Below are 15,732 nucleotides of genomic sequence, written 5' to 3'. Positions count from 1 at the left end.
ACAATATGTTTTCTTGTACTTGATTTTCCTGTGTGAATAGCTAGATTAGTTTGAGTGGCCATGAATCTAACCAAGGGGACATCATCAGTGTTCCAGGTCTCAGTATGGTTAGCATAATGACAGGAGGATCTGGAGAATAACTGATTTGGTCTTTATACCGGGTTCCCTCCATGGCACACACCTTTGGCAATTATGCATCTTCATTCTATGCCTTCCCCGATGCTGATACTCAGAAGATCAATAAAGAAAATAATGTCTGTAGTTGTAGCAAAGAATCTCACATTTTTGTTTGGGGGATAAAAGCCTTTAAGCCTAGGTTTCGTTCTGTGAAGTCCAGGGCATTTTCACAATCAACCAAAAACTCAGTGGAATCTTGCATTCACCACGACATCTCTGTGACACCTGTGACTTTGAAAGTGTGGCCCATCAAGTATTTATGCCTTCCCTACCCTCAGTGGCAGTGCCTCCTCTTCTCCTTTGACCTTGCACATCAGATCTTCACTTTTTGCCCTTTGGTATAGTGTGAATGATTTTGTGCCATATCCTCCGACTGGATTCTGAATTCCAGCAGCTAGCATTTTGGTAGCACTTTAAGGTTCACAAAGCACTTTCCATATTTCATTTGAACCTTACAACCTTGTGAGGTAAGTTCTATTATTTTACAGATAGGGAAACTGAAGCTGAGACCTTCATTCATGTACCTAGGATTATAAAACTAATAACTATCAGAAGCAGGATGTGAATCCAAGTCTTCCCAATTCCAGTTGTGGCATTCGGTCCACTATACCACCCTTCCTCCTGTAGAAGGAACTCTTAAGCAGGGAGAGAATTCATCTTGTTGAACCTTAACAAATGTCTGTTGAATTTAACTTCAAGTGGTGGTCTCTGTGATCTGCATCGCTGTCCAACTTCTCTGGCTGGTGTTCGATCCACCCCTTTAATGTGTATGATTTGGGTGAGGTCAGAATTCATTTCCCTCCTGTTAACACCACATCCCTGGCCACTACTTTCTAGCACTAGCTGTATGTTTACTAATGTTCCTCAACACACTGGTTGTGGCAAGGGAGTCCCAATATCCCGTGCACCTCATTACCATTTCCAGGCCCTACCACAATTACTAAATAATCCCTACTCTCTTGAGGTTAATTCAGTCCAAATGTATTGCCCATTCAAGATTCTGGTAGTTACTATCTACCAATCCCCAGGACACTGTTCTTCCCTTTTTTTTCTTTTGGCAATTGGGGTTAAGTGACTTGCCCAGGGTCACACAGCTAGAGTCAAGTGTTTGGTCTGAGGCTGGATTTGAACTCAGGTCCTCCTGACTTCAGCGCCGGTGCTCTATTCTTCTTCCTTTCTTAAAGAGATCAGAGCCTGGTTTAGTCTTTCCACCCCAACTCCTGCCATCATACCAGCGGATTTCAACATACATATTGATAACTTCTTCAGCTATCCTAACCTTCCAGTTCCTTGGCTTACTTCCCATAAACTACTTCTCCACTCCACCTCAGCTAACCAGAGATGGTCATATCCTTGATCTCGTCATTACTCACGAATGTTCTACTTCCATGTTCATGTACTACAAAATTGTTACATGATCATCATCTTTGGTCATTCTTTTTCCTTTTTATCATCTTTCTCTTTGCCTCATCACCCCTAAGGGGAAAGGGAATGAGGATTTAGATAGTGCCTACTACCTTCTGGCACCATGTCAAGCGATTTACAAATATTATTTCATTTGACCTTGTCCTTCTTCTCCAGAACTTCCAATCCCTCTGATCTTTCCCAGGCCATCACTACTGCTCCAGCTGTATCTCCTTCCTTCTTTCAGGTGATTAATGAATCAGTTCAATTCTACAGTCTTCTACACCAATGGATCATGCCCTGCCAAGCTCCAACCTAGGATCATTCCCATCTTCTGCTGCTTTTGTTCTATTCACTTGCTCAATGAAGCTTTGCCTTCCCTAAGTTCAAACTGCACTTTGTGCAAGAGATTTGCTAGTGCCTTGCCTCTGAGATTACCTCTCTCCTCTATATCTTGTATGGACTTACTTATTTACAGGCTGTCTCCCCCTTAGAATGAGATCTCCTTCAGGGCGAAGGATCACATTTTTGTCTTTCTTTGTATCCTGAGCTTACTGTGCCAAGCACATAGTAAATGTTTAATAAGTGCTGGTTGACGATGATTTCAATGGGAACTTATCAAGCACAATTTATTTACCTTTACTGTGTTCCTTTTCCTTAGTCTATACCTAAAAACCAAGGCCCACATGACACTCACATATAATACATTTGTGCTTTACAAGTGTGCTGGTGGCCTTGTGTAGTCCTTGTTGAAACTTAAACCATTCAAGAAAGGTTAAAATGAAGTCCAGGGGTAGGGGGCTCCCCGTTGCCCTCCTGGGAAGCAGCAGCTGCTGTACTGGACCAGGCTGGGGCAATTAGAGGAAATGGTTTTGAAGGTACTGTATCATCTTGACTCCTGAGTTACCTTAACTCCACCCCTTTGGTGTTGATACACCAACAAACACTTTCCAGTGGCTCCATTTGTCCATGCACTTTGATCTTTTGTGGGTAGGCATCTGCCCCACCCACATATGAGGGATAACACCCCTTTCTGGAGTTATGTCCCATGCTGCTGCTCTCTTTGACTTAATCAAGCACTGTTCCTTGCCAAGGCATCTTCTAGGCTGGTGGCTGATTCTGCATCTTCACCCATTCTTTTAGAAGACCCCCTACTGTCTAAGGCATTCTGTGGCATTCTACTTCCTAAGAATTGGGGCAGGCGGAGCTTCTGCTACACTGAATCCACCGACTGTGTTAGGTCTGAATTAGCTCTATAAACAGGACTCAATCTGGCTCCCTTACCAGCCAAAGAATCCTCTACTATGCTTGTAGCAGAAACATATTCTCCCCTTGTGTCTCCCATAGTACCAAGTATAGGTATGGACAAAGTAGGTACTCACTACATCTTTGGTGTGTTAATTGCAGGGACAGGAACCCTAGGTCTAAATGTACTCCAAATAAGGTGCTTCATCCTGGCCAGAAAGAACAAGACCTCCTGAATAACTACCCTAGCATAAGCTATAGGAAACAGGCCAAAGACTTGGGCCCTTTGACTAAAATAATTTCCGTCTGTATTTAACCGTAAGATTGAGCAATGGCATCTTAATGGGAGTTAGCCTGGTTGCTAAGCTTCAAAGTGATTAGAAATGGGGGGGGGGCATGCCCCCCAGGGAGGAGGTGGAGAGAGAGAGCAAGAGTGATTTAAGAACCCTAGATTTTAATCTAACAGTCATGTTTCTAACTTGGGGGTACTTCTAGGTCCCAGCCTGCCTATTTTGCCCACATCTGAAGAGCAGGGGAACTTCCTTGAAAACACTAGTCAGTCTGATCTTTATTTCAGTTTGAAAGTTACAAGGGAGCTTACCATAGTAACTGTAGAGAGCCTGGAGATAATCTAGCCCAAGATTTCTATGTACAAGCCCACCCACCCCCAGTGTTCATGCCAGCATTCTGGCACCAAACCCTTCTTGCTCAGCACAGAATCTTCAGGAATGAAGACAGCTGGATTCCGTGGCTGTTTCCTGGGTCCTACTCCCACCTCCAAGGGAGAGTGGTAGCTGGTGCTGGCCTCCCTCCTAGAAGCAGTTCCATTCTGCAGGCAGGCCCTCTCCTATAGAGGCACTGGATGCCAGTGCCCCACTCCTAAGAATCCTCCCTTAACCAAACTCCTCCTAAGCCAGTGAGTCCCTGGCAACACATTTTTCTAAAGTTCTCAGGGCCAAACTGGCAAAATCAAAGGTTCCTGTGATGGCTTCTTCTGCTTTGTTATTTTAACACTGACTTATTATTCCAGCCTCTGGTCTTGGAAATAACTTTTTTGCTTTGTTTTTCATTTTCATACAAAAACCCCAACCTGACAATTTTGCCAAAGAGATAAAAGTCTTTTAACAGGTGCAGTTCTGTTGGTCAATCTGCTTTCGACAAGGCTCCATGGTCACAGCTACCCCCACCCCGCTGCGGCCAGAGGTCATATGTGTCACCTCACTCCATGTGTCTGTGGCTGGGTCATAGCATTCCACGCTGTCCAGAAAGGTGTGTCCATCATATCCACCTGCAAGGGGGACAATATAGTACATATCTGCATCAAGCTGGGGAAGAGGGGAGGGAGAGAGGCTGGCATATTAGATCACCACAGCTCATCTTCTTACTTTCTTTCTCCCCCTCCCTCCCTGCCCAGTCCCTACTGGGCTACAAGTAAACAAAGCAGATGGGGAAGGGTCAGAGCAAGGAAAGGCTGTGCTATTCCCTAATGACTCTTAGGGGACCATGTTTATCAGCTATGTGAGGTGTCCCTCCCCTCCGGGTTAAGACTCCTGCCACTTTACCAAGGACATAGATCTTTCCCTGGTGTACAGTGACCCCAAGCGCACTCCGTCGATGTTTCATGGGGGCCACAAAAGTCCAGGTCTCTGTTTCCACGTCATATCTTTCCATACTGTTTAACTGGTCAGTGCCATCATAGCCGCCTGTAGCATAGATGCAGTTGTTCAGAGCACAGACCCCTGCATAACAAACAGACAGGTGGGTGACTCCTAGAATGGAAAACCTGATTCCCTCAGAATCCATGGTCCTCCTGCTTGAAGTCCTCTCCTTACCTTATAGGGTTAGACAGAACCTGGGAATGGAGGGAACTAGTCTACTTGTCTGAGGGTCAAGGTTGACCCCCTCTAAGGACTTAACTCTGTCCCTCCTGTGAGGGAGGCAGAGAAGCAACCTGATTGGACAGTCCATGTCTTGCTCATCTCTGCGTACCCCAGCATGTCTGCAGAAGCAAGTCTTGCTCCTGGGAGGCCATAGCCTTGCCAGACACATGGTAAAGTACACAATAAATATTTCCTGAATGAAATAGTAAGGTCCCTGAGAGGAGCAGAACGATCAGTCTATTGCTCCAGTCTCCCCTCTGACCCAATCCTTGCCCACCTGCCCCACTTCGGATGGTGTTCATAGGTGCGATCATCTGCCACTCATTCCTCTCTGGGTAGTAGCACTCGGCAGAATTGAGGCGGTTTGTCCCATCAAAGCCACCAACTGCATAGAGTAGGCGATTCAGGACAGCCACTCCCACCCCGATTCTTTGTGTCAGCATGGGTGCTACTAAGTGCCATTCATCCCGTTCTGGCTCGTACCTGCAAGGGAAGCAAGGACACAGGATGGATATCAACTAAATCTGTCCTTGCAGATGAGGATGGGAAAGGGGTGAATGAAGGGGCCTAGGTTAAAGTCCCTATTGAACTGGGCCAGAAGGCTGGCAGTGCCCTCTTCTTGCTTTGGTCACTCTAGCACTGGTCTCCTAAAGCAAGATGGACTAAATTGTAAGGTAAATTGATTGTAAATTTCCTCAGGACCTAAATTTTCCCTCCTACTAGGAGAAATGAGCAGGGAATGGGCTTATTTCATGAACACTCACTAAATATGAAATAATAATGAATTACCCTGTTCCCACTATTGCTCAGATACTGATGACTGTTGCCCTCTCAGATGCTTCTCAGGTGGTCTCTGCTGTCCTCAAGTGCCAACTAACCTTTTAGGGCCTAGTCTCCCAAATCTATCTTAACAGGAGCTACTCTGAGTTTATTCTTTTCCCAACACTCACCTCTCCACACTATTGTGGTGAATGCAGCCATGGGAGCCCCCAACCGCATAGATGAGGCCATCGATGACACCAACACCAATACGATTCCGGGGCACACTCATGGGTGCACAGGGGGACCACTGATTAGTCATAGGATTGTAGCAGTCAAGGGCATTGGAATCTGTGTTGCCATCTGGGGAATTGTTTCTTCCCCCCACAGCATACAGCAGGCCACCCACCACACAGCCTGCTAGGCCACTTCGGGGCACCTGTAGGTCTGCAAGGCGGAGCCAAGTGCCATCACAAGGGTTATAGGCCTCCAGGTAACTCAGTGATTGGCGGAAGTAGCCTCCTGCTGTGTAGATGAGCTGGCCCACCTTGGGTGCCCGGCAGGGCATCACCTGGGTGGGCTTGTGCAGGGTGAGATCCTGAAAGATCTTAACCAGGTAGTCCTTACAACGTGAATCTGACTGGAGGATCTCACATTTCTGCAGCTGCATTTGCAGGAAGTGGGGAGTGAGGGAATGGCAACGGACAGCACGAAGAAGGGCCTGAATGTAGAAGCGTCGATGCTCGCAGTCATATTTGACCCAATTGATGCAGGCATGGAAGACCTCGGACTCACAGCGCACGTTGAGATCGTCCCGGCTGATAAGTGTAACCAGCTGGCAGTGGGACAGGTTAAAGAATTCCTCCTGCTTTGCTACCTGGTAGGGGGGATGAGAGGTAGTGGGGGCAAGGAGGTTCTCCACTGAAGTCCAAAGTGACACCCTCCCATCCTCCTGGGATTTGACTACCGGTCAGGAGCTGTGTACTTCCAGGGACCACCCCGAGTGGAGACACAGGGAAACAGAATGCCCCCAGCTCCTCCCCAAAGCTCAGGGAGTACTATTAAACAAATGAACAAGTACAAGTAGCAGCCAGACTCCATCAGACTATGCTTTCTCACTCTGACCCTATACATCTCAACCAGAGGTGTGATGTGTTCTTAGGCACAGGACTAGCGTTTTGTCCAGAAAGTGAATCATTCACTACCACTACCACCCCCTAACTCACAGGCCACCAAACATATACACACTTACCTCCCCAAAGTGCATATAGATGTACTCCCGGGCACGCTGATGGAGTTCAGCACAGCCAATTTGCTCAGCAAAGTTGGCAATGCCAATGGCATTGCTGGGGTCCAGCTGCTGCACCAAAAAGTCACTGCAGGCCCGTACTACACTGTCAATCTGGTACATGACAGCTCCATTCATCAAATGCAGCACACATTTCTCCCCCATGGAGATGGAGGCAGTGTAGGCAAATTCTATGAGTCGTTCCATCACCGTGGGGTGGATGCCCTCAATAGAGACCACTTCCATGCCCTGCTCCCGCAACCCATTGGTGAACATGGCCTTGAAAACTGGGCTGGAGGAGGCGAGTACCACCTTGTGAGCCATAAATTGGGCAGTAAGCTTATTCTCGTATTTGACCTCCAGAGTCACATCACATAGCTGCTGGCTGAGCCGAAGCTCATTCATGATGCCAAAGGCCTGTTTGGTGTGGTCCTCTAAGGTATAGCTGAAGGTCCGGTTGCCATGCTGGGAGGGTGTCACCTCCGCCTTGCACTCCGTGGCATACATCACCGCATAGCCGGCCCCCCCCAGGGCGTTTGGATAGAAGGGGGAGAGAATGGGCACGGGGAACACCCCTGCTATGCCCGGACACTGGCTTCATCAGCCTCTAGACAAACACTGCCACCGCCTGGAATCACGTACCTGGGAGTGAGGGTGAGGGGATGGTGATCAGGCCCCAGATGCCAATCCTGGTGGGGAGAACCCACTCCTCCATGGGCTTCCTTCTCTCTCCTGGGGGAACTACAAATTCTCCTTTGCTAAGAAGACTATCCCAAGGGATAGCAGCCCAGCCTCCCCCCACCCTAGGTGCTCAGAGTGCCAGCCCAAAAATGAGCCCTATCAATGTCAGCTGGCACTCCACGTAGCAAGCCTACCCGGGGTGGAGCTTCCTTCAAATGAAATAACCTGTGTTTGCAAAACTTTAAAGAGCTATATAAGTACTAATAATAATTATATTCCCCAGCCAGACCACTCCCGGTTGAGGCCTCTCTAGTCTGGGTCTGAGCCTTGAAAGGACCTCAGAAGTCATCCAGTTCAACCCCCTCATTTTAAAGATGAAGAAGTTGAGGATATGAGAAGTTAAGTGACTTTGCACAGGTGGTAAGAGATGGAATTCAAAACCAGTTCCTGTGACTCCAAATTCAGTGCTCCAAGTGCAAAAAGCAGATGGTCCCAGACAGATATTACAGTTATACTAAATATCTGAGTTACTGTTCTGTTTAAATAGCAGACACCCACATCCCTACCGGGTGCCCCCCAAATTACCTAATTTGTATGACACTCCATTCCATGGCTATGTCTGGGGCCCCTTAAGTAAAAATCCCTGTCTTCCAGCTCCTGTCCTGCTATTTCAGGGCAGAGGGGGCTCCCTCTGCCCCCCTGCTTTGTGTCATCCGTGGCCCAGCCCTGGGAGGAAGGCAGTGCTGGACTCCGGGTGGGGAAGCCCCGGCTTGCAGACGGTCGGGACAGCTTCCTAGCTACGTGACGTCGGGGCTCGCGCTCCCTCCCTTCCCGAGCCTCCCCATCCCCCCCCCCCCTTCCCGGGCCGCTGGGAGGCTAGAAGCGGACAAAGCCCGGGAGGCCGCACAAATGTCAGATGTGCGGGACTACGGCGGCCGGGGCCAGGACAGGAACCGGCCCGAGGCCCGGGGCTGTGGCCGCACAATGGCTGCGCACCTACTTCCTGCCCCTGCCCGGCCTGCACGCTACGGGCTCTGCGGGCCCTGGGGCCGTCGGGGTAGGACCCTGGCCCGTCCAGCGCCGGGCCGCCGGGCCCCAGAACCCGCCCTCTGAAGGGGGGAGGCCGGCGCGGGCGGGGAAGGCTGGGACCCCCGGGGAAACAAAGCGGCACCGGCCCGGGGAGGGGGGCCGGACCACCCCGCGGCAGGCGCGCCCCTCTTTCCGCACCCGCTTTGGCCTGCGCCGCCAGGCGGGCTCCGGGCTGCAGAGAGGGGCCCAGGCTCCCCACCCCGAGCCCCCCACAGCGGCCTTCCCCCCGGCCCGGAGCCAGAGCCCGAACCCGGGCCGGCAGCGGGGCCTCGAGCTCCCCAGAACGCCGCAGCCGCTCCCCGACCCCAGTTCGGGGCACCTCTTCCGCCGACCGCGGACTCCTGCGGCCCAGTGGGCCCGAGCTCCAGCGGCGGCGACAGCGGCCGCCTTACTCACCCAGCCATGGCCGCACTCCTGCTCCTCCTCCGCCGCCTCCGCCTCCCGGGCTCGGGCGCCTCCATCGCGGCGCGCGGGGGGGGGGAGGGGGGGGGGGGGGAGGGGGGAGGGGGGGGGAGGAGAGGGGGGCGGGGCGAGGGGAGGATAAAGTCATCATGACTAAGCAGACCGCGCGCCCCGGCCTTGTCAAAATAAGAGTCCCTTGATCCACCACCCGGCTTTTGGCCAACCGGCTCGCCAACAACCGGGTCCTCCAGCCAGCGCAGGGAGGAGGGGGAAGGGTGACACGCTTGGCATCGCTTCCCGAGAAAGAATAGGCAGGCAGGGCTGGGTGTGGGGAGGGAGCCCTGTTCCCACCTCTTTCCCCTCCCAAAGTGCGAAGGAAAGAGCGGAGAGCGGAGCTACTTCGTGCGCCCGGCGGCAGAGGCGGGGCATGGGGGGGGGGCCTGAGGCCCTGAAGTCGGGCTCCCCTGGGCCACCTTCCCGCCCTTGGTGGCTAGCCTCTCCCGGAAGCCCTGGGCCTGATGCGACCTCGGCTCGGGCTTCATGGGCCTTTGGTCGCAGGACTCACCACAAGCTCACGGGAACGTCTGACTTTGCCTCTTGGACCGACACCAGGGGCCCAGCTTGTCGGTGACTCACCAGCCCTGCCCCAGAACGAGGCCTTGTGCCTGGCAAACCCGCTGCTTCCAGTGCCTAGCCTGCCCCTCCTTCCAGGCTGTCGCAGCTAGGCTCAGCTTCACTTGACCCCCTCTCCTGCGGCCGGCTGAAGCCAGGCCTTTGCCTTTCCTAGGCCGGGTAGAGAGTGATCGAGGAGCCCAGAGCACGTGCTGTTCTGCCACTGCCGCCGAGGCACCTGTCCGCACTCACCGAGACCTGAACTTTTGGAGAAAAACGGCAGTTCCACCCCGCCCTCATCCCCCAAACACACCTAGGAGGGAGGGAGAAAGAGGAGAAGGAGAGGGCGACTCCTTTCCCTGCCCAGCGGGTGCCTCCAGCTCCTGCCCAGACGGGCGTGGCGGGGATGTCCCTGACTAGGGGTCAGAGTCCCCCGGCGCAGGGCGTCTGTCTTTCTATTCCCTCCCTCTTCGAAGCCTCCCTCTGCATCTCTGATAGGAAGTGTATTGAAGACTTGGGAACCAAAGGATCCATGGGACGCTGCTGGCTTGGGAACGGAAAGGATAGGTGTGGTTAACGGCCTCCTTGAAAGCACTAACCTGGCTGGGGGCGCGGCAGGACCACTGTAAATCCGAGGGTCTAAATCTGAGCGGCATTAGAGGAAGATCCCAGGGTCCCAAAGCATTAAAAGGGGCCACTTGAAATTAAAGGAAGGAATTTCAGCTAACTCAGGGTCAGAGACGTACATGGGATAGGTCTTGAAATAACTAAAACTTGGAATTCAGGGAGAGGTTGAGACCCGCGCCAAGATGCAACTAGAATTCTCCTCGCAGATCTCTGGGTTTCCTGTCCCCTTAACAAAGCTACCTAGGTCCTCTGCAGTTCCGGGGGCCACCGGGAGGTGGAGGCACGCCGACATAGTCGGCTAGGGCAGCGAAGTGTAGATCAGATTTAGGACAGGAGACCCCAAGCTCAGAGCTATGCAATCACTTCTCGATCTGCTGCACCCCCCCAATTCCCTCTTCCACGCCGCCCCGAGCGGGCCACCCCGGGGTCAAGAAAGCTGCATCTCAGAAGGGTAGGAGACTGATTGCGGTAAAGCTCTTAGGTCTTATTTTATGGAAAAAATAAGAGCAACACTTGGATTCAGGTTAAGGTATGCACAAGGTCATCCAGGGATGAGATGGAGCAGCACAGAGATTTTCCCATAAGCCCTAACACCAGCAAAGAGATTGGGTCTTTGGCAAGGGCTCCTCCCCTTTCTTGCTTGTGTAGGCAGCTAATTCGGGATCCCGTGCAGTGAAGGAAAACAACCGGGTTAACACTAACGACTCTGGGTTTTCCTAATGGGGACTTCAAAATTCCAGCCCAGGGTTTCCTCGAGGTCTCGGTGCCCGAGGTGTGTCCGCTCCCCGATATTCAGATGTTCTAATACAAATTACTTTATTTATTTTTAAAACAACAACAAAAACAACCAATAATCTGAAAATAGTGCAGGAGGAGAGGACTGGGTCCTGGAGAATAAAGTGTCAGTCTGTGGTCTTCTGCACCGAGGTCTTAACTGGAGTGCGCGTGGGCGTGGCGTTGCTTGTGGAGACGCTGGTGTCCAACCCTTCTGGTCGGTTCGAGGAGCGCTCCGACTTGCTGGTGCTGCACTCCAGGATAGGCGGTAGCCGGAGGCGCACGCTGGCCGCACCCTCACTACCACCTGGTCCTGAGCGCAGGGGCCTATAGCAGCAGCAGCAGCACCGGTAACAGCAGAAGAGGCGCAGGAGCGCACGGCGCAGGTCCCGGTTAGTAAGCGTGTAGATGATGGGATTGAGCAGTGAGTTGGCCATAGCTAGCCCTAGGAAGTAGTCCGCCTGCAGGAGTACTGGGCAGGCTCGAGCGGGGCATGCTACATCCAGCAGCAGCAGCAAGAAGAGTGGTCCCCAACACACGATGAACGCCAGCAGTACCACGGTAACCGTGCGCAACAACGCCAAAGACTTGGGCAGGCGGCGGGACCCTCCCGATGCAGTCCGAAGCTGCAACTTCTTTGCGTTGGCACGCACCAGATAATAGATGCGGACATAGAGCGCAAAGATAGCCACAAGGATGACTAGGAAGGCAAGCACGCAGAAAAGCACATAGGGCTTGGCATAGAGGGGAAGCACTGTAGAGCACTGGGCCAAGCGGCCTAGGCAGTTCCAGCCGAGGCTAGGAAGAAGTCCAAGCAGCAGGGACGCCAGCCACGCGGCTCCCGCCAGCAGCAGTGTGCGGCCCCGCCGGTGTATGGGCGCCGGCCGACGGCTTGCCATGGTCAGGTGTCGCTCCAGTGCTATGGCTAGCAGGCTGAGCACTGAGGCAGCCAGCGTCACGAAGACACCGCCCTCGCGGGCGAACCAGAGAGCGGGCGACAGGTGCAAGGTGCGGGCCCCAGACAACAGGATGTTGACCGTGTAGGCGGCGCCGGCCAGCAGGTCGGAGAGGGTCAAGCTGCCCAAAAGCAGGTACATGGGCGCGTGGAACTTCTTGTGGCGGCAGAGGACTAGCAGAACCGCCAAGTTCTCCAGGACGATGAGGCCACACACTGCCAGGAAGACTGCAGCATCTGCGCGCAAGCCCCCGCGTGGATCGTAGCGTGCCCCGTTCAGTTTGCCGGTGTAGTTGTAGTGCAGTGCGATCACCTCATTCCCCAGCACAGCCTGGAGCGCCGGAGGCGGCTCCATGGTGGCCTAATTCCCCACCTCCTCCTCGTGGTTCTTTGCCTCTTGAGGCGCTTCACCGATGGGTGGCTACATCACCATACTGGGCACTGGGAAAGAAACCGTTCAGAAGCCCGAGGCTCGGGGCTGGGTCCCAGTCCTGCTGCAGAAGGAAGAGGACCTAGTCAGTGGCAGAGTCCTCCCCAGGGCCTCTAGAGATTCCAGCTCCCCAGGGTCCCTCTTCCTTCCACCCTTTCCCTTCTCCTCAGTTTCCTGAGCCCTGAGGGTTATGGCAACTTCCTCCGGAAAGCCTTTGGAGTAGCAGGATCGAGAGGCAGCTTCTCACCCTTTCCCCATTCTGGGAACCCAGCCAGCCCAGAAAAGAGACCGAATGAACTGCCTGTGCCCGGCAGGGATAGGGTCCGAGATGCCCTTGGGGTCATTGTACCCCACTCTGGGGCAGAAGCGGTGCAGCTGTCCCTAGAGCTAGGCTAGAGTGAGGAGGCTGAAGGGATGAGTGGGCTTAGCCCTTGGCAAAGACCTCGAAGACAGCTCCAGAAATGATGAGGAACAGCGGGGGAGGTTCCAGGGAGGGGATGAGTTGTGACCTCCGGGCCAGGAACCAGGCAGGCACCGGAGCTGGGCCAAACCAGTGGGGCGGGAGACAGATGGTCCCAGAACTCCTAGACACGCACAAACACAAAAGCCACACACACAAGTTGAGTTGCACAGGCAGGCACAGATCCACAGACATAATGCAATTACACATACACAAATGAGGAGACACGCAAATCCACGGAGGCTTAGCGTTACACGTGTGGACAGCTACAGATTCACAGATACACAACAGTCTCAGAATCACTGGATTTCAGAGTTGGAAAGGACGTTACAGACCATCTAAATCAACCCTTAACTGAAGTAGGATCCCCCCTACTCCACCCCAGCATCCCATCCAGCCTCCAGACTTAAACACAAAAGGAGAATCACAGGCAAACAGAGGCACAGCTCAGAATTCACAGAATACACAGTATATTCACAGAATTATACAGGTTACACAGTCACAAATCTAAAAATTCATAGAGCTTGCTGCTGATGGAAGAAATCTGGGTTTCTGAAACGACTCCCTGGGCTGGGAGCTCGAGCTATTGCTAGAGCTGGGGCAGGAAATGTTGCAGAGAACTTCGGTGTCCACTGGCCTCCCTGGACCAACCTACGGCGAAACCTGCGGCTCTGCAGGAGAGGGATGAGAGAGGCTTGCAAGTGGGGGAATTCTTACACTACCCCTGTTTCTCTCTCCACACTTCTACCACTCTCCGTTCCCCTAAGCCGAGATAGCTGGGTTTTCCCTGAGCTGACACCGAGGTTTCTCTTTTTCGGAAATGCCAGGGAAGTCCCTGGAGAGGGGAGCTGGGGGCCTCGGTGAGGACTGGCACACCGGGCCGCTTTCTTCCTTGACCCTGTTCAAGGTAAGCGGGGAGAGGGGCTGTACAATGGTAGTCTTGTTCCAGGGATTCTGTGCCCTGGTGTAGGGCATCTGGAAGGTCTTCGGGACAGCAGCTGCTGTGGCTGGTGGACGAAACCCTCACAGCCATCTTTTGTGCAGCAACAACCCCAGTAGGCAGCCCTTGGTTTTGTGGCAGCTGCCGGCCAAGTGCGGTGAGAACTCAACCCGGGGTCCCGCCCGCTGCTTCCCTCCTCCAGTCGCACGCGCGTCGCATAGACCACAGGAGCACTTCAGGGCCGGGTGCTGAGCCGGCTCTAGAATCTCGAACCTAGATCCCACTACCCCGCCTCGCCTAGCCTGAGAGGGGGTCCCCAGCTTCCCGCACTTACCCTGCGGTTTAGGCTATAGCGAGCCGCGCTTTCCCGAGCCTACTGAAGCGCGTTTCTCCTCCAGAGTTGTGCCCGCATCGGGCTGGGCGGGGAGGAGCGAGGCCTGGGCGGGCTAGACTCAGACCTGGGTGCGGGCCAGGGGGCGGGGGCGGGGGCTGAGCTGTTCCCAGAGGGGGAGGCAGGATCCATCCCGGCTGCAGGACGGTTAGGGATCAACTGGCCTCCCTAGACCTGGTGGGATCTACTCCCACAACTGCTACCCTGCACTACCCGCGCCCCGGGGCCTATTCCAACGGATGCGTCCGGACTGGGACTGGCTCCAGAGAGGGAACACCAAGCGCAAAGCAATACATTTCATCCAGCACTAGCTGAGTGCCTACTGGCGGTCAGGAGCGCTGCGCTCAGGGGGGCCCTACATGCCCACTTTAATCTAGCCTAGGTCCCTTCGCTCAGTCAAATACACCTACACTGATGAACAGAATACATCTGGACTGAGGTGACGGCGTGGAGCGTAAAGTGAAGTGGCAAGGAGGCACCTAGCTCCAAGGGAACTTGCACATAGTAAACGCTTTTAATGAAAGCTTAATTAAGTGAACAAGGCAGAGAGGGGCAGACGAGGGCGAGACTTGAAGGACTGGAGTAACGATTGGAGAAAGGGAGTCAACAATAAGGAGAAGGAATCTCATTTCCCCGCCGGACACCGGCAGCCCCACCGCCCCAACCCTTCCCTCCAAGTATCCTCAGTGGCAGCCGATAGACACTAGAAGACCCCCCCCCCAAAAAAGAGGGATACACAGAAACAAAGAGGCGGACGAACACGGAGACAGAGTTGGAGAACTCTAGAGACACAGACTGGGACAAAGACATACTTACAGTCAGGCTCACAGTTACAGGATGGTCCTGTTTCTCAGGGCCAGGAAGCGGCTCCCCCTCAGCTCCCCTGGGGCTTGCTGGGCTGGGAAGATGGGCTTTAATTCCTGTGGGGACCTTTCCCCTAGTCAGCCAACTCTCTCCTCTGAGGCAGTCTGACTCTCACGAACTGTGCCGCCCCCTCCTGAAGGCCCGCCTGCTCTATGTCCGGAGGCCTCCCCTGCCTTTGAACCTCCCCTTCTGCTCCAACCAATTCCCTTAGCCTGACCCCCTCCTCCCTAACTCCCAGGCAGCACTCGACCCCTAACTCTGGTCCTGCTCCAGGGTTCAGGGACTGATATCTCAATCTAATCCAATCCATTCCAATCCAATCTGCATTTATAAAACGCTCATTATGTGCAAGGCAGTGTGCTAGGCTCAGATCTTTTCCTAACTGCTCCCACCTACCTTAGACTGAAGGGGTGGATGGGATGGCGTGAGCTGTGGCCGCCACCAAGGACAGTGCCCTTTGCCCTTCCTGAAAAATTGTGGCCAGCTGAAGAATAAGGGGTAGGAGGTGGAGTTTAAAACCAGAGTTCTGACGGTGAATGAAGATTTGTAAAGTGTTTCCATACATTATCTTTGATCCTCAAGCCTATGAGATAAGTAGTATGAGTAGCGGTATTATTCCCATTTTACATATGTGAAAATTGGGGCTCATGTAGATTAAGGGACTTGCCCCTGGTCACAGGTAAGAGCCATAAGCAAAATCTGAAGCTGGGCCTTACCTGACCTATCATGCTGCCTCTGAGAGATGGCCAATACC

At 53.4% G+C, this 15,732-nt stretch overlaps 2 protein-coding genes across 9 annotated transcripts; both read right to left on the bottom strand.

The window, feature by feature from the left end:
* Nucleotides 1-3,369: 3,369 nt before the first annotated feature.
* LOC114040349 (kelch-like ECH-associated protein 1) lies at nucleotides 3,370-8,229 on the bottom strand. Its single transcript, XM_027858424.1, is given in 7 exon segments — nucleotides 3,370-4,114; nucleotides 4,389-4,565; nucleotides 4,984-5,189; nucleotides 5,657-6,342; nucleotides 6,718-7,281; nucleotides 7,283-7,395; nucleotides 8,020-8,229. Coding segments are annotated over 6 exon segments (1,872 nt in total). The 5' UTR covers nucleotides 7,355-7,395; nucleotides 8,020-8,229; the 3' UTR covers nucleotides 3,370-3,947.
* Nucleotides 8,230-10,966: 2,737 nt separating this feature from the next.
* LOC114040350 (sphingosine 1-phosphate receptor 5-like) lies at nucleotides 10,967-15,403 on the bottom strand. 8 transcript variants are annotated; one of them, XM_027858429.1, is made up of 3 exons: nucleotides 14,931-15,087; nucleotides 12,766-12,907; nucleotides 10,967-12,387 (listed from the first exon to the last, which is right to left on the bottom strand). In XM_027858429.1, exon 3 carries the CDS (start codon nucleotides 12,246-12,248, stop codon nucleotides 11,067-11,069), a length of 1,182 nt encoding a protein of 393 aa, XP_027714230.1. In that variant the 5' UTR covers nucleotides 12,249-12,387; nucleotides 12,766-12,907; nucleotides 14,931-15,087; the 3' UTR covers nucleotides 10,967-11,066. The 8 variants fall into 8 exon arrangements, with proteins under 8 accessions (XP_027714230.1, XP_027714228.1, XP_027714229.1 ...); XM_027858427.1 differs by lacking the exon at nucleotides 14,931-15,087 and adding an exon at nucleotides 14,058-14,136; XM_027858428.1 differs by lacking the exon at nucleotides 14,931-15,087 and adding an exon at nucleotides 14,058-14,136 and having other exon boundaries at nucleotides 10,967-12,384.
* Between the last annotated feature and the right edge of the window lie 329 nt (nucleotides 15,404-15,732).

Source organism: Vombatus ursinus, unplaced genomic scaffold (genome assembly GCF_900497805.2).
Source record: "Vombatus ursinus unplaced genomic scaffold, bare-nosed wombat genome assembly UNPS02012997.1, whole genome shotgun sequence".
In the NCBI taxonomy this organism is placed as follows: Eukaryota; Metazoa; Chordata; class Mammalia; order Diprotodontia; family Vombatidae; genus Vombatus; species Vombatus ursinus.
Note: the sequence above shows the minus strand (reverse complement) of the source record. Positions and strands in the feature narration are given on the sequence as shown.

Coding starts and splice junctions, on each gene's coding strand:
- LOC114040350 (XM_027858433.1), bottom strand. CDS start 12,248: ATGGAGCCGCCTCCGGCGCTCCAGGCTGTGCTGGGGAATGAGGTGATC.